At 42.0% G+C, this 18,255-nt stretch overlaps 1 protein-coding gene across 6 annotated transcripts in view; it reads right to left on the bottom strand.

The window, feature by feature from the left end:
- The window catches only part of DNM3 (dynamin 3), a 181,285-nt gene extending 164,008 nt beyond the window's left edge, over window positions 1-17,277 (bottom strand). For all 6 annotated transcript variants that reach the window (XM_076339776.1, XM_076339777.1, XM_076339778.1 and 3 more), the window contains exons 1-2: window positions 17,122-17,277; window positions 149-222 (exon numbers count right to left, since the gene is read on the bottom strand). In XM_076339776.1, coding sequence (XP_076195891.1) covers window positions 149-222; window positions 17,122-17,267 — 220 coding nt within the window. In that variant the 5' untranslated portion in view covers window positions 17,268-17,277. The remainder of the gene's footprint in view (window positions 1-148; window positions 223-17,121) is intronic.
- Between the last annotated feature and the right edge of the window lie 978 nt (window positions 17,278-18,255).

The raw sequence follows: 18,255 nt of genomic DNA, 5'->3' as shown, positions 1-18,255 counted from the left end.
TACAGTTTTGAAGCAGCGGGCCTTTGTTCCAGACAGGTGCAGCTAGACTTTCTTCACAGTGCTTAAGTTTTCCTAGAAATTTTCTTCCTCCTGCTGAAGTACATCACCACTTTGTCCAGGCATTGAACCAAAAAGAGAAAGAGGTTACCTGTTTTGGCAGTGATGAGTTGCAGGACCAACGGTCGTCTTGTTACAATTCCAGAACCTCGTGGAAGAAAATCCCTAGAAACATTAAAAAAATAGTTACTACCCAGAAAGCACTGTCCAGTTACATAAGATATTGGACTATGTGGAACCTCCTCTATACCTTCAGCTGCAATGAAAATGGAAAGTTGGCAGGGATGGATTTACATCAAACACTACTATAAAGTAGGGCTGTTAATTTTGGTTCAAGATAGCAGTAGGTCATTAGACAAATACGTATTAAAACTAAATTCCTGTCTCGGGGCATTACCAATTCTCTTTCTTCATGACCATCATATGTAACATCTCAAAATTCACCTTGCATCGTAAGAGTACCTGAAGCCATGACCACATTTATCGGGCTTTAAATAAATGTGTCCTCACTTGATTTGAGGAGGGCATGGACATATGAATACACACGCACTCACACACCACACCAAAGCTCTGGCAAAACCAAATTGCCAGCAGTCTGCACCTACTCTTTCACACACTTAACTTCTGCCAGTTCAAATCCCCAAATAACTTTTCCAGCAACGTATCTGCCCAGAAGTTTCCAAGTGAAGGCTGAACCCTAGAAGTAGTCTGGGACAGCAGGAGGGAGTGTGTCCGTGGACCAGAAAGCAAGCAATGAAGCAAAGACAGCAACTCTGGCATATCACTATGCATCCCCATGATCCTTTCCATGCCTCCAAAGACAGGGAGACTCCCTATGCAACTGAAACCCTAGAAAAACTTTGAACCAATTGTTAGTTGCAAAACCAATGATCAGAAACACAAAGCAAAATAACAGACTTTTTTTTCCAGGGTCTTCCCCAGTTGCCATACCTATTATACTCTTACAAACCTTGAGATGACGTTCAGTGAGGGGCTTTGAAGAGTGCTCCCTTCAAATAAGCATCTTCAGAGGAATAAAATTCAGAGGTAAACAGTTAGTTTCAAAATCAGCTTAAGCTCATCGAAATCCCCTCCTTTTTCCTGCCTTTGCTGAATCACTTTCTTGCCTGCCTTAGCAGCATTGCTAACTCACCTCTCCAGCTCAGGTGAAAAGCAATGCAGCAAGTGGTTAGGGCATGAATTTTCAGTCAAACTGCAGAGCTGATCTGGGTGACCGTGTTATGACATGTGCTAGTGCCAGTACAAAGGGTGAAGCAGGAACATGCAGTGTGTTTGGGAGGGGTGGGGAGAAGGACGAGAGTCAAAGGAAGAAAAGTATAGCCCTGTCAGCCCTTTAGACAGAACTGCTTAGATGGGTCTGCTCAAGCCACTTGAGAAACCACATCTTAACTATAATCATTGCACACCTTCATACTGACCTTGTGCTGCTTAATGAATGCCTGATTTTAGCAGTTCCTTTAAGGTAGCACACAAAGCTGCAAGGTTTAAAACAAGCCTAGAGCGTACATCTATGAAAAATAAAACACAAATATTCCATCAAACTTCAGGATATTATTTGTGCAAATCAGAGGATATTAGGTCTGGGGAGTCCCAGGTCAAGACAGGCTCAGGAATGCAACAACAGTGAACCTCTTTCCACAAGCGCCAACAAGGTAACAAAGCTTTGGCAGTCTGCAGAAGAGAAATGTGGCAACTCTACCCATGATACAAGCTCTGAAGATTTCCTTCCCAACCTAACATCTAGACATAAAAAAATAAAAATAAAAAAATCACATAAGCAAGCAGTTCTAAGGCTCTGAGGAACAAGACTGGCTGTCAGCTGTGCCCCACACCACTTTAGAAGTCCCCAGCATTTTGAATGAAATAATGTTAATTTTGAGATAAAATAAAAGTCTCACTTTCTCAGTACCTGTTAGTGTGTGCTTACAGTGTGATTACTCTGCAAACTAAAGCTAAAGCACACCATAAAAGGAGAGGTTGTTCAAACACAAGCTAGCTCATTAAATTCTATACTGAAATACAGATCTGCAGGCAAAAGTAGAATTAATTAAGAACTCAAGTAATCTCTAAAACAAAGATAACGCAAAAACATCATGCATACCAATTTATATCCGCTGCAATGTTTTACAACACTTGAGACAGCAACAGGATACAAGAACTAGCTTAGAAAGATGCTAAAGGCCTTCAAAAGGTCTACCACAATTTCAATACCTACCAATGGAAAGAAACCTGTGTCTCAGTGAAGTGCCATCTACGGATATTTTCTCATGGGGAAGAGGAGAAAATTTTAATAGAAACATATTCATTTCTCTGCATGCACTGAAATGACAGTAGCCCAGGATGTAGAAAATGCCTATTGAGATGACAGTTTCATACGTTGATTTTTCAAGCGTTTCAGATCTTATTTTAAAAATATATATGTAAATCATTTTTCCATCAAGAAGCTAAAAGGAATTGCCGTTCAGGAGAAACTGATCACACAAAACAAACTAGGGTCCTCTACAGCACCACATGAGGCAGTAAAATCCTTCTTCAGGGAGTCAAAGGCTGAAAAGACATTGATTTTCTGCTTCAGACTAAGCACATTCAGAGATGAAGAACACTGCATTAATGCAACTCCTAGTCATACAACACTGACATTCCCTCAACAGCAAAATTAGAAAGAAATGTACGACAACAATTTTCCTTCAGAACGTTCTCTTAACATGTCCGAAATAGATGTCATTTGATAACCCTCTCTAACAAATTGAACTATTTTCAAAAAGCCCATTGGCTGTTCAAGCAAGCATCAGAAGAGAGAGGTTCCTACTTGGTGAGAGGGTGAGCTGTGTTGATCACGTAACCAGCTACACAGTGTACAGCAGAAGGACGTAAGGCTTCTGCTTCGGATGTACAGTTTGAAGAGGAAAAAATGACAAAGAATGAGGATAAAAAGGGGTTCATGGGGAGAGTTCAGGAGAAAACTCCCCCCCCCCCCCCCCCCCCATTAACTGCTGAATGTGTATTTTACCTCTGTGAAAGAAACATCAGCCTCAATTAATAAATCTGCCCTCACAGGGACAGGGAATTTTGGGGTTTATTTTTAAACATATGAAATTTCAGCTTCAGCCACAAGGCAATGGCATCTGTGCACTTTCTCTGCACAGCCCAAATCAGATGTTACAAATAAATACCTAAACTCTACTTCTAGAAAAAGACTGTTATTTAAACACACACAGAAGTGTAAGTCAAATCTGAGACATAACTCACACTTTTTTAGGAAATGCAACATAGTGCCACATTACAATTCTAGCAGCAAGGGAATCAGATTAAATACTGTACAACTGCTTCTGCAGAAATGCCTACTTTGACATCCACAAGACAGGATGCAGGTCTTCTCCCCCTGCCCTTTATATGGAAAGCTTTCTACACAGGGTTTGTCAGTGGTGCCACAAAAAAAAAAAAAAACAAAAAAAAAAAAAACAAAAACAAAAAAAAAAAAAAGGATTTTGTATTAGGAATGGCCCCACACCCTCAATTTACCCTAAAACATCCACCTAAATAAAATGTTTCTTAAAGACAAAATTTAAAAAAAAAAAGCTTCAGCAGCAAGAAATATAATAGGACTGAACACAGCTGAGTTACAAAGGTTCCTTCTGACCAAAAGGATGATGTCCCTCAGTGTCTTGGTAGCACACTTAACATTCTTTAAAGAACAGGTTTGAGATAGTTGCTTTTCCAAACCTTTTGGTCAGTGTGTACACATATGTTTAGTGAGAGCTGGGAGAAAAATCCCATCAGAGTTGAAGCAGCTGCAAAGAAATCCATCTAGAAAAAAGGACATGCCTGAGAATTTGTGCACAAGGACACCGACAAGGGAGAGCAAAGGCTCTCTTCTGCAGTGGGGGGAGTGAGCCCGTGAGTACCTGCGTGCACAACTGCAAGACCACTTAACAATAACAAGGTGCAGGAAACAAGAATGAAACACACTGTGCAAGAATAAAGTTGGGAATGAAAGATATGCTCCTTTAAAAGACATGCATCCTACATTAAGAATCAAACTACTTTTACATCTTTATTTTCAGAATATTTTCAGCAAAAGGTACTCTGCTGACAACAGCTATACTAGCTCAGCAGCAATGCTTGCTGTGACATGACAGCTTGGAGACCAGCAGCAAAGCCTGTCCAGTGTTGTCTAGCCAGTACTGAATACATCAAATGCAAATAAGATGCAAGAAGCCAGGTCTTCCAGAACATCACTTCAATAACTCTTCAACCTTAGAATGCACCCATCTGTTAGAATACCATTAAATATTTTCAAGAGCAAAATATTTTCAGGGCCAAATAATTTTTACCCTAAAAACTATAAAATCACTCAAGCCTTACTACACAACATAAACGATACCGTCTTCGCTCCCTAATACAGCTCATTTCCAGTATCAGAGATCTGGACAAGTATATCTACTAAAACATTTGTTTTATGTGTAAAGGAAACATGTTAGTTTGAATTTGACTTGCTAAACCCCAGGTCTCAAAAACTGATGTCACAGGATGGTGAAAGAAGTTATCAATGGCCATACCAACACCTTAGCAGTTTATAATAACAAGACAGTTAGAGTCTTTGCTACAGTAGACAATTTACTGTAAGAAAAAAAAAGTTAATGTCTCTGTATGTTGTCTTTCCTTTATCATACCACCCTCTCTGACGCTCAGAAAGCAAATAAGCTGAAAAAGTAATTAGATAAATCATTAATGGGAAGAGTTCCATGGAAGAAATGGGAACACCCTTTCAAATTTCAGAAAGGGCAGAAACCATAGTGAAATGCTGAAAAGCAAACTAGACAGGGGCTCCTTCAGTGAGGTTGTCTCATTATAGTGCAGGACTATAGCTTACAAAAAAAACCACATATCAAACAAAAAACATAAACATAATGTGTTCCAAGGGGATTACAGGTAGGGGAAGAGTTTTCATTTAGGAGCTCTCTAGCACACTAGCAGTATTTATTATGTTTAAAAAAAAGAAAAAAAAAAAAAAGACAAAACAGAAGAATCTGCAGTTTGTGTAAAGAGCGATCACCACTTAAAACTTAATCATGATTTCAAAAGAGTAACTTAAATCTGCTTTACTTTGCCAGTATATGAGAAATGTTCTGCACTTTGATCAGTTACATGGCCAGTATTATACAGGATAAATGGTGATTCATTTACATTAATACCAATATAATTAATTCATATAAAAGATAGGGAGAATCCAGGAAATCAAATAATGGAGGAAAATGTCAATGATTACACAGTAACCGCATTAATTAAAGAGCTAGGAACAAGTAAAACTGATGGTGATGAATTGTCAAAAAAATCAGAAGTCCGTCCAAAGAAAAAGCCTCCACGTTTTTCAAAAAGAGTAGAAACAAGACAGGCTCAGGACAAGAGCCATAATTCTCTTACAGAAGCTCACAAATGACCCATCTATATCTATTTTATTTTGCCAAACAACACAGGTAATGTTACTTACAAAAGTTTTTCCACTAACCTTCCCTTAAATGCGGAAAGGCCATATTCCATGGGCTGCTCCTATGAACAACCGCTGCAGTAGCATTCCACACAGGCCTTTATTCCCAAGATTTGCCAAGGACTGTAACACAGCTTCAGTTGCAATAGGAAGCAATTATGCCAAAAGCCAACAGTTTTCCTGGGCTTTTTTCCAACACAGTGTTTATTGTTTTATACAACTCCAGCCTGGCACACTAGGAGCACTTGTAGCACTCGTGGCTTGTACTGGCTGCTGAATGGCTGTATATTGTGCAAAAGAACACACTGTTTCACAGTGAACACCTACACATGCCTATACAGCCAAGCATCTCCCAGTTCTGTGCCAAATGTACGCTGTACAGAAGTACTACAAAAGGCTTTCATTTTTCTTGCATTTATCATATTTCGCCTCAAAGTAAAGTGCTACAAAAGAACAAAAGAGGGAAAAGCATGGTCCAGTGTAAGTCTACAGAAGAGACACATTAATAATTTCTAACCTGTTTCTTCAGGTTCACTTTCTAAAACCCATAAACCAAAACCAGTTAATTTATAACTAAAGAACTCTTAATGCTAAAAATATACATCTGAAGACCTATTTCGGCAGACGTTCTTTCTGTCTCGCCTGCTCTTGCTCCTGTGCTCATCAACACCACAGAGGACCCAGCAGTAGATCCTTCACACACTTTTGTTCATTACAAAGCAAGTGATGGGAAGCATACTGTGCATTTAAGCAGATGCTTTCTTAGGAATTAAATTCGTAATGTCAGGCAAAGTACTTTCTCAGAGGTTTGTCATCACTGACACTAGTCATCACTGTATTTATTCTTCCTTAGTGGCTTTGGAAGCACAATTCCTCTACCCTCCAAATGACAGTAAAAAGATAACCCCAAGACACGTTTTCAAGAAGTCATAAAAGCTTTAAGGCACTACCTCTCTTGTGCTTTGATGTTTTCAACTACGTAACTTTTTTTTTCCAGTAATATAGTATTATATTATAATATACATATATTATACATCACTTTCTACATCACACTAGTATTTGGCTATATATGCTCTTCCTCATTAGTTCAAAGTACAGAGACCAATTCTTATCAGTCAATACTTGACCCCTCACCTCCTTTCATTAGTTACAGAAGAGTAAATGCTTTTTGTTTTGGCACAATGCCTGTCAATCAAGGGTGTCCAACAGCTTTGTTCAATGGCTGCAAAATCTCAGCCTAAGATAATGGGGCTTACATGAAGATGTACAAAATAATTAACCTTCTTCATTGAAGACCAATGATACCTATCTTAATTAGGCCTACTAGGCAAGCTAAATGCATTAAGAGGCTCTGGATTTTTAGTGATCTTGGATATATTAGCTCCTAAAGCTCAATACCAGTCTTTCCAGGGTTTTTTGTAAACCACACAGCATAGATGCTGGCATCCTTATCATGACACTTTAGTGCTTAGTTCAAGTTCTCTAACGAAGTTTGGTCTCAGTTTGCAGTAACCATTCTTTCAAGGTAAATCCTCCTTCAACTGAGAGATCATTTTAATTAACCTGCTGAATCAAAACAGGAGTAGCAACTACACATTGCAGCCCATGCAGCTTGGGCATGTCTTTAGGGGTGAGAAACTGAGTATCCAAACATCCTAGGGCTGTTAACTATTTCTTCCTTTCAAGCAGGGTAGATAAATTTCGTGTCTTTGAGAAGCCATTTTCCAGCCCAACAGTGTCCTTCATCACCATTGCTGAACTACTGGAACTGAACAGCCAAAGCAGGGACCCCCCAGTTATCGTATCCATCACTTTCAGGTAAGCACACAAGTTGAATCAAGGATCATTTAAAAAAAAAAAAAAAAAAAGTCTTGAAACTCTTACACAGCACTACAACCTAGCAGCCTAAAATGTCTCTTTGGGTCTCCCTTCCCCCACTCCTTTATGAAGTTGAGACCAACTATACAAAAATCTGGAGGGGAATGGTACAAAAAAATCCACCCGGACAGACCCAACCATGGGAATATGGTGAGCATTGACTCTAAAGGTGAGAAATAAGGTATTTCTGAAAAGCCCTTGAAGAACTTCAAATAAGATGGCAAAGGATTTCAGTCACACCATCTGGGCACCTGCATAACAACTAAGTTCAGTGACAATGCTTAGGCACCACTAAGGCAAGAAAGCAAAGCTTGGGATTTCCTCTTCATGCAGAAGACTGGAGGCAGAGCAAGCTTAAAAAACACTGTCATTATACTTCTCTCGTACCTGGAAGATGCTTTCTTTAAGTAGCAGCAGCATTTCTGCTCAACAAGCAGCCAGAAATTATTACATCTTCCCCATTAAAGTAAACATTAAAGGGCTATGAGAAAATCAGTGCCAAAAATTACTCTAGTCCCAGTGGTGACGTCTTCCATTAAACATGACTGGAGTCAACAGGTTCTCCAAAGTAGGGGACATCTGAACAGAAGTCTAAGAAGGCTCAGACCATTATTAGTTCCCCAAATCCAATGTCATATTTTGACAGCAGTGAGAGTACTTCACATTGCATTTCTGCATAGAAAAAGGCAAGCCTGTTCACTGAAGCAAGGAAAGAACATGCACTTCCTAGTATTAAATACAAATATCTTTCACATGATAGAAAGTTTCAAAGTCTTGATAATGTTTATAGGACTGAAAACTTGCCATACACAGCTATGAAAACTTCCCAGGCAAAACCACCAAAGTGGTAAGATGAACAGTGCTCTGTTTGCAGTGATTATGTTCGGGCTGTAGGCTTGCTGTATTAACAGATCAGGAAGCTGCCAATGTGCAATCTCGTCGGCAAGCCACTGTATGCAAGAGGCATCTGTCCTCCCTGGCAGGCATCCAAAACTTGGCTGCATCATCCTAATTCCATTTGTGAAAATGCCCTTTTTCCTCCTTCTCTTTTAAGATTTTACAAAAGCTTCTGCTATTTCCTGCCCAACGGTGCTCTCCATCAATTCCAAGCAGGGGATGGGAAGGGAAGAAACCACAAAACACAAAAAAACCCCAACAATTCTCAGAATTTTTGTATCAAAAAGAATAAAGCAGACTTTGCAGGACAACTGTATTCTCCTTAATCAGATATGTTTGCTCTTAGGAAAGGACTAATTTGCATAGGATGTTGGTGCATAAAAGCCCATCCATTCTCAGGATGAATACTAATGCAGCAAGATTTTGTATCTCAATACAAGAAATGAACAACAAAAATTCTTTACTCACTTTAAGTTGTTGTCAGTGCTCTAAATAGAAGTTGTTTTGGTTTTTTTGATCACTTACAGCTGCCAAGTACTATTAACAATGTTTCTTTAGAAAAGATTTGAGTAAAAGTTTTCCTCTATAATATAATCAGATATAAACAGAAAAAAATTCAGATTGCAAGGATCAGAAAGAAAACAACATGTCCCCAACACTGCAGGCATATCTGCTACATGAAGCTAACTACTATATAATTACTTGCGTTTAGCAAATAATTCACCTCTGGATACTCTGTCGTGACAAACTTAGATAATGCAAATTTCAGTGCTGTCATCAAAAACCCAGACAAAATAAGCTCCTGCCCTTCCTCCCAAATCACATTGTCCTGAACTTAGATCCATCAATACAGACTTTTTAAACAGTGGTATAGCATACAATCAGCTCTGCCGCGTCCTAGTCAAGTCCAAAAACTTTGCCTCTTCAGAAGCACTGTGAAAATACATTTATCTCTTGTGGTGTCAAACTGTACAATTACCGTTCTTGGTACAATACAAGCCATTTCAGATTATTTTGCGGAGCTGGAATGTAACTGGATTCAATTCTTCTACTCCCTCCAGAATGTATACACAATGGGAACTGCAGTATAAAGAGAGCTTGAATTTATAGACAGAAAGACAACTACAGAAGGAAGGGGGAAAGGGGGATGTTTCCAAAACAAGTGATCCAAGTTTCTCAAACAACTTCTCTTCTCCAGCCATTTTATCCTTTTTTACCTGCCCATTTATCCTGCTTTGAGCCTGTAGTATGTGCAAATGAATATGTTGTCCATGACAATGTAAAGTCTGTTTAGCTAAATAGTGAAATTTAATATCGGCCATGATCTCCCATCTCTCTGCTCACCAGAAACTTAATTATTACCACAAGAAAATTTTATACTAAAAGTCTGACCAAAACAGTGTTTTATGCTGCTACTTGCCAGAACGCTAACAAAGTCATAATGCTGGAGGTCTCAGCCCAGACTCCTAAGGCTTTCCAGCCTATTTCCCAGATCTGACGGACACTGGGGATCTTCCGTCAACATTTGTTTAGCACCTGAACAAACTAACAGGTGAGCATGCAAGGGCACAACACTGCCTCTGATGGATTATGCTAAAATTTCTTCAGCAGCTTCCAGCTTGGCTGCTGAATAAATCTGGAACATAGCCCATTTCATTCACTGTCGTGCAGCAGAGGCTAGAGGTCTTACAGTTGTTCTCGTGCTTGCCATGCAGAGCCTTGCCTATTCTCTGCAGGTGAGTTACACACAGATCATTTTAGAGCATCCTCTATATCTAAGCACCACTGAATATATGTGTACATTTTTAGGCATCTGCACTGTATATAGTAAACAAAGTACCGAGTGCTTAAGGTTAATCTAGCTTTGATTGTATCATCTATGAGGGTGGAAACCTAGCTGTATTACAGCAAATAGTAAGTCTGAAGAATGAAATCTTGGTGATTTTGCACAGGAACTAGGACGCAGAAATACTATGCTAGGTATTGAATTAAAAGCATAACTTCCACATACAAATTATAAAAGCTGACATCACTAGACACTTCGGTTGAAAACCTCTCTTATCTACAGCTACAGTCTCCTTTGCATCCCAGAGGCTATCACAGACAACAGTACTTGGCAGTACATCAAAGCCCAGCATGCAGTTAAATGGGATTTTGCTCCTCTCTAGTTCAATAATGCTGCCTTGTTCATCTCAATGCAACTTGCTGAAGAAAAAGATGCAAGGTCACAGTTAAATAATGCTTATTTCCTGTCCTCAGCATATTTACACTACAGGCTTTACACTGCAGACATACAGCATTAAAGGGATTCCCAGTAACCCGTTACACACGAGCACAGCAAACAAGGGGAGTTCACAGGCTTCTATTTACTAGAAGGCCTTATTTTGAAATGCATGTTTAAAAAAAAAAACCCACAGAAAAAGCAAAAATGGCTTCTGCCCCTCTGTGCTTGCAATCTAGGCAGACATTGTTTAAGAAACCCATGAATACTTAAAAAGAACATCATCAGTTTGCTCACTGATTAACTGATGGATAGCAAACCACAAACAAGTTCTCTCTCAATGACTAAGCTGTAGAGGCACAAACTAAACACCAGCAAAGGTCCCTTTTTGGGAAGAAGAAACGCTGCTATGTCTCAGCTGTTCAAAGCAGAATCCAATACTCAGTTTTGGTGCCATACAGATACCTAAAGCAGCCATCACACAAAGCAGAGAAATGCATAACAGCAAGTTTTAGACTACAATCACAGTTATCCCACACTGATTTTAAGATTATATGCTAACCTCTTCCTTTAGAAATTGAAGCAACTTAAAAATAGAGGAATAAAAACCTAAATCCTACATAAAGTTAAGACAGAGCAAAGACTCAAGCCTTATACATGTGGATACAGATACAGGCAATGTTTAAAAAACAGTTTGAGGTCATGCAGTAAGTCAGTGGCAGAGAAGAGAATAGTATCCATACTTCTACTTGCTGCTACAATCCATAGCAGCATTACTCCCTGTGTTTACAGGTGAATGTCCAAACAACCATATTGTTAACATCTATTTATCTAAACTGGAGAGCCTTGTTTTCTATTTCATCTACAAAGGAAAATAACATAAGCTTAAAACATTAGCAGGAGCAATGCCCCTCAAGAAACAGCAAGACAACAAAGGTGCTTGCTACTTGTTGATTTCAACACTACAAAATCCCAAGTGTGGGCTCCTTCCTGAAGGCAGTGAGTATCGGGATTTATAATGTTATACAAGAGCCTAGAGAGTCAGACAATCTGTTGAATTTTCAGAAGTTTCTCTGTATTAGGAATCAGGAAAGTTTATCTAAACTTAAGTGGATACCTACAGTCCAAAAAAAAGAAAAGAAAAAACCCACACAAACCTCCCACTAGATGACTATTCACCTTTAAAAGTGATCGGAGGTGTGCAGTCACCTTCAGTACCTTGATGGATTGAACTTCCAGTAACAACTGCCACTGAATTCGTAGCACTGATTTCTCAGAAGGCACTTGAGACCAGACTGGGGTTTTTTTGAGGGTTGCTTTTTGCAGGGTTTTGATGTTTTCTAAAGTCTCGGTCTCAGACTTCAAATACTAAGATTGTGTTCACTAAACCACTACAATACCCTAATTGTACACAGTATGCCAAAGTAATGTTAAGACCATATGTATTCTCACAGGTACACTTTACAAAAGTGTTACTTATTGATTTAGCATCTCTGTAAACCGCTTGATACACTGAACTTAAATGCCAGAATACAGGTCAGGGCTCCCTGTATTATGCCTCATTACAGCTTTTCTTAAGATAGAAGAAATCTTTTAATTGGTAAAATTTAAATGCCAGAAATAAGAGACACAGATCCTCAAAGTAGTTTTAGAGAAAACTTTTACTTTACATATGGGGGGGGGAAATCAGCATATTTGTTTGCATGTCTGTTTTTAACTACACATTTGCTTTACTTTGCATTTATCAATTCTCAAGACTTGACATAAAAATGGACTTAAAATCCACAACGGGATTACATTTAAGGAGAAAACTAGGCCATCTATATCCCATCTAAATGGCCAAGTTTGTTCTGCAACCTCTAAATGTTAAAACGTATTTGGGTGGGGAAGAAACTTAAAGAAGCCACTGTCCCATTTGCTGCTGTTTCTATTTAAGGGAATACCCGGCAACAATTTCAGTGCACCAGAGTATTTTGATAACTAGACTAATACACTCAATACAGCTGTACAACGGCTTAATTAGTCAGGAAAAGGAGTGGCTGATTCTCATTTCCAGAAGATCCTTAAGATTGAAAAAAGAACACACAGCACCACATTTCACTTTGTATCTCCAACTGTTTAGCTTTTTCATGCCTGTTTCACAAAAGACGAGAATTTTCTGTAAAAAAGTTTTTCTGTCGATGATTAGTAACTAAAAGAATAAAATATCTGCAACAATTTTAACTATATCTCCCCCAGGAAGCATGCAATTTAAGTATGTGTCTACTTTCTTTGGAGAAATTCTCTGCTTCAACAGCCAGATTTAAAGTCCTTTCTCTTCCCCTAATGACTCAACACGGTCTTTTCACAACTGCCATCTCAAGCAAAAAAGACTGAGCTGAGCACACAAGGAATCGTAATTTGAAAATAAAAAGTACATACATCATAATAAATAGCTATACAACATGCAGTGGCTGTAAGATTATCAAAAGCGTCTCAGATCAAAAAGCTGTAAAGCTGTATTACAAAACCAGACCTCAGGCTCTTAAAATGAAAGTGCTTGTTTGATGATGACTGACAGGCTTACAATCAAGAGTTCACATCTCTTATAAAACAATTATTTGGCCACATGCAGTTTATATTATATTAAGCAGGGAAGGAAGTAAAATCTTTCAGCTTTGAAATCTAATTAATTTCTCGCTATTTGTAAGAATAAAATAAGGTTCTGATTCAAATCTGGAGAAAGAGGCCCTGACACGGTAGCTTGCCATTTGCGCCTTTAGTTACCTCGAAAGCCCATTTGGATGTATGAAATAATAGAAAATGCTTTCTCCCCAAATACAGTTTCCAGGGATTGCTTCCTGCCATTAGTTTAAGTAATCCTGTTATTATCAAAAGCAAGATGTTTAAAAAGCACAAGACATATAAGGTCATGGTCCTGTACTCATCTGTAGCAAAGGAAGGTGAAGTGCCTATCTCCCACTGGCAATCTGTTGCTATTAGATGTTTGACTCCCCTTTGCGCTTTTGAATCTCTCTCCCACCAACTTATACCAGAAGATTGCACTCGATCCTTTGCTTCAAACACTGGCTCAGTATTTTAAGGCCATGTTTACTTCTGTTACAGAGAAGCAGGTAAGAAGAACATTTGCTTTTCAGACAATACCATTTCCTCAAATAAGTGCCATGAGCTCCAGTTAGGAACACATGAAGGTCTAACCCATAAATGGAAATGATTGTTGTCCTCAGGTGCTCTCTGGAATCTCTGTTTCCATCTAAATATAACCAGAATCCTGAGAGGAAACCCGTCAAACACAGTCCTTGACTACCAAAAGAAGTAGTCTCCTTACACACAGAGGAGCAGTAAGTGAAGAGCAAACTCTCCAAATACATCCTTAGCAGATGATAATCCAAATAGTAACAATAATGGCTACATTGGGAGATTTGACACTGCCCCAGTCCAGCCTTGCTCCAAGCCAACCTACAATGACGTAAATAGTTCTGGGAGTCACACAATTCCTGGAGCAGGCAAACATGCAGAATTCATCCTCATGCAACACCAGCACCGATGCAGATCAAACACACAATCGAATCCCAACACATTCACTGACTGTTGTTAGTAATTAAAGATGCCGTGTGCACCTAAACAAGGCTTGGTGCTGCCCTGGGGACAGTGATGGATGCATGTCACTCAGCAGCTTCAGAAATAACAGGACTTGAATCCCACTTCCAGAACCATCTGCCAGCCCACAGACTATGCCAGAGCCAGATCCCTCACAACCCTTCTGAAAAATTATGGCAATGCATAAACTAGATGGTGGGTAATGCAGCGCAGCTCAACATGTTTGCTGGGTGGTTAGGCTCCATGAAGAAGCTCCAACTCTGATACCACCTGCAAGCTAGAAAATAGGTTTCCTCTGTCCAAGTGGAAAAAAAAAAAGTCATCCTTGTACAACCAAAGATCGCAGAAAGGACTGAAACAGGCACAATGGTCTAGTGACTACAGGCAGCAGAGAATAACAATCTGTTATAGAACAATGTTAGAGTTAAGAACAACCTTACTAACCACACTAGAGCTCCACTAGCAAATACTCAGGCTATCAACCAACAGCATGTTTGTAGCAAGACCCTGCCCTCCAGATGGAGGATACCATGCCTTCCTCTTACCAATTACAGCTATTCCTGAAGAGAGGAGGTCTTGAATGTCTCTCTGAAGGCTAAGAGTTCAAAATCTACTAACAATAATGATTCATGTGGTAAAAAAAACCTCAATACAACAACAAAAACCACGGAAAAAAAAAAAAACACACAAAAACACAAAACCAAAAAACCCAAACAAAAAACATGAGAATTAACGCTCAAACTTCAGAGCAATGCTAGGACTATTTTATTTTGATGTGAATTTCAAAGCTGTGTTACTATTAGTTAATGTTCGCCCTGTGGTTAATCACACATCATGCAATGTACCACTAACAAAGAGAAATGAGTGCAACATGTCTCTACAACGAGATGTGCTACCTCTATAAGACATATTAAGACAGATGCGGATATAATAAACTTCTTGTTTGCAGAGGGCAGCTTCATTATCCTGTAAAAACAGGAACGTCCTATGCCTTACTAAAAAGAGCCATAGACCATTTTGCCTGCTGATCTGACAGGCAAAAAGCTCTTCCGATCTCATGGGTATTTATTAATCTGGTTCCAGGGGTTCACAATCGAGTTCTCACAGCTTAGCAAGTACACATCTGCTGACTACACATACTCACTCAGTCTGAAGGAAAAGCATGAGTAAAACGTAGTTGCTTAAGTCTCACGGAATAGGTTTGAGGTAATGCATTTTAATGTCACATTTGCAATAGGCTCCAAGCTTGCAAGTAGGGAGGTACGACAGATCAGCTGATACTGTATCTCAAGTTACTGCATAAAACAACGATGTGGAACTCTGAGACAGGGTTGAAAGAATCCAAATGCCAGATCCCGTGTGACAGAGACACCCTGATGCTTCACAGTAGTCTGTAAGCTCTTCTCTGACAAGACTCTCTTGCAGTGTCTACAGGCTGCATGGTGAATAACTACATGGGTGAAAAAAGTCATTGCCCTTCACTTTTCTTCATAATTCTTCCTAGAAATGTCCATGTCTCACTTGTGCAGCTGGTTCCAGCCTCTTGTCCAACGGACCAGATTAGCACAAACTGCTCATTTTCACCTTTTGCTCTAGCCAGGCTCATTCAGGCGGCAGGAGCAGGAGTGCACGGCACTCAAAGGAACAGCTCCACCTGCGGATCAGATGGAGCAGATCCCTCTAGCAGGGGAGCAATAACAAGCATCTGGGAGCAGTAACCTCTTCCATCAGCACAGCTGGATCCAGAGAAAGACATCAGCCCACAGCCCACCACACTCAGCCCCGATCCCAGGTGGGTGCCACCCCAGACAAGGCTTTGCCACAGGGACCGAAATATCCTTATTGACAAGAAAGATGTCCTCAGCACATGTGTTTTGCACACCTTCGTGGACACACAGATCAAAAAGTCAAAAGGTTACAAAAATATTTTTAAAGACTTGCTTAAAGAAAACTGTAATAATTTGACAGCCAATAGTGATTTCTGAGGATCTCACTTGTGCTTTTTAAACTTGAGAGACTGGCAGTACTGTCAACCTCAGCAGTTAGCTACAGTCTTCAAGCAGAAAGAAGAGGAAGAACTGACGTTTAACACAGTAAGAGTAAATTCTGAAGCGGAGATAAAGAACAACTGTATAGTATTCTTATATTGTGTATCAAGAGCTATTGCAGTCTGACACATGGCCAGGTTGTGGAGAGACACAGCATTTAATATTACTTTTAATGAAGATCTCTGTACATGAAAGTTCCCCAGTCACTGACATACAACAGTACTTTTCATCCTATACGCAGGCTAACGATTGCAGCTATGCTCTGAAAACACCACCTCCCTCCAGAAGCCCGCACGCTATTTGCGGCAAACGCAGCAGGAACTTTATGAAACAGCACGTGAAGTTCATGTTTAACTCAGGAGATCTTCAGAGGCGTAGTCTGTTGAAAGGACCACCTGAATCATTAGGCTTCCCCTTTCTTCTTTCAGTAATTTTTAGAAAAGATGCTAACACCCACATGCGCATTAGGACGGCACAAAGCGTAAGCAATGGTATGAGAACCATTAACCGACGAGACTCAGAATCCCCTCCCGTAAGTAGGATTTGGGGCTTTAAACACCTTTTTTTCCCCAGATGGCGGTGAACCCCCCCCACCGGGCACACGAACGCGCTCACACCGGAGTTGCGGCGGCTTCCCCGCAGCACGCAAATCAAGGACGCTACCGTGCCAGGGCCCGCCTCGCCGCCCCCGCGGCACCGGGGAGCGCACCGAGCCCCCTCCGGTCGGCGCGGAGCCGGGAACCCCCCCGCCTCGTACGTCCCCGCTCGCAACCGGCCTCCCCCGCCGCTACGGGGGCGCAGCAGGGGGGCGCGCGCGGCGACCGTTGTGTGTGAGGGGGAAACAACCGTTGGGAACGGCGCGCGCAGCCGGCGGGGGGGCTGCTGAGGGGGTGTCGTGCCCGCCGCCTCACCTGGAGACGCAGTTCTCCAGCACGGAGCTCTTGCCGGCGCTCTGCCCGCCCACCACCGCAATCTGCGGCAGGTCAAGCAGGCAGCTCTGGCCCAGCGCCGCGAAAGCGTCCTGCAGCCGGTTGACGAGCGGGATGAGCCCCTCCATCCCGCCGCGCCGTCTCCCCCCCACCTCCTTTCCTACGCCCGCCGCCGCCGCTGACAGGTAACGGCCGGCGCACTGCGCATGCGTCCCACCCCCGAGCCTGTGGGCGGGGTCTCCGCGGAAAGGCCACGCCCTCGCCCGGTGTGGGTCCCGGTGCGGATCCCGGTGCGGCTGTGCAGGGCTGAGCCCCGGGAGCCCGTAGTGGGGTCCTCTCTGCCCTTTCTGCGGTGGTAGCGGCCCCTCTGCGGTCCGGCACCGGCAAAGCCTCCTGCCGGTCACCGGCACAGGCCAGCAGCTTGCAGGGACCATCTGCGGGGTCCTCCCGGCAGCCTGGAGCCCCTGCTCACCTGCTGCCCGCTCGCTCTGCTCAAGCGGCTGGGTGGGCTCATCCCCGCACATGGACAAGCTGGCCTCGGTGCTGGGACCCTTGGGCACGAGGACCGCGGTTTGCCCACGTCCGCGCACCAACCCACGAGACTGCCATGGTGCCCCTCTCCCCCGAGAGCCCTGACCCCAGCTGGCCACACCATCCCACTGGTGGAAAGGGCTGCGGTGTCCCCTGTGAGCCCCTGGCACAGGGCTGTGCCCAGCTGTGCCATCTTCTGGCACCCAGTGGAGGTTTGCATGCACTTTTCCTCTACGACTTTGACACCAAACTGGGAACAGGGCCAAACCGGGAGCACATGGAGGATCTGGGTCCCGCATGCCGGCTCGGGACCTGGCAGACAGCTGGCTTCAGCTCTTCCCAATCTACCTAACAGGGTATTTTGGAGCAGTCCCAGTGGCTGAATTCCTCCCGGCTCCCACCTGCGATGGGAACAGGAGCAGCGGGATCCACAATCCATCCCTGCAGCACGTGAGGGTCCCTGGCAAATGGCACTGATGCTCAGCCATGGGCAGGAGCGCTGCCAGGGTCAGACATGCATTCACCGGAACCATGTCAGGGCAGGCCCAAGAAGCTGGGTCCAGCAGGGCTGGTAGCAGGTGGGTG

Source organism: Aptenodytes patagonicus, chromosome 5 (assembly GCF_965638725.1).
Source record: "Aptenodytes patagonicus chromosome 5, bAptPat1.pri.cur, whole genome shotgun sequence".
In the NCBI taxonomy this organism is placed as follows: Eukaryota; Metazoa; Chordata; class Aves; order Sphenisciformes; family Spheniscidae; genus Aptenodytes; species Aptenodytes patagonicus.
Note: the sequence above shows the minus strand (reverse complement) of the source record. Positions and strands in the feature narration are given on the sequence as shown.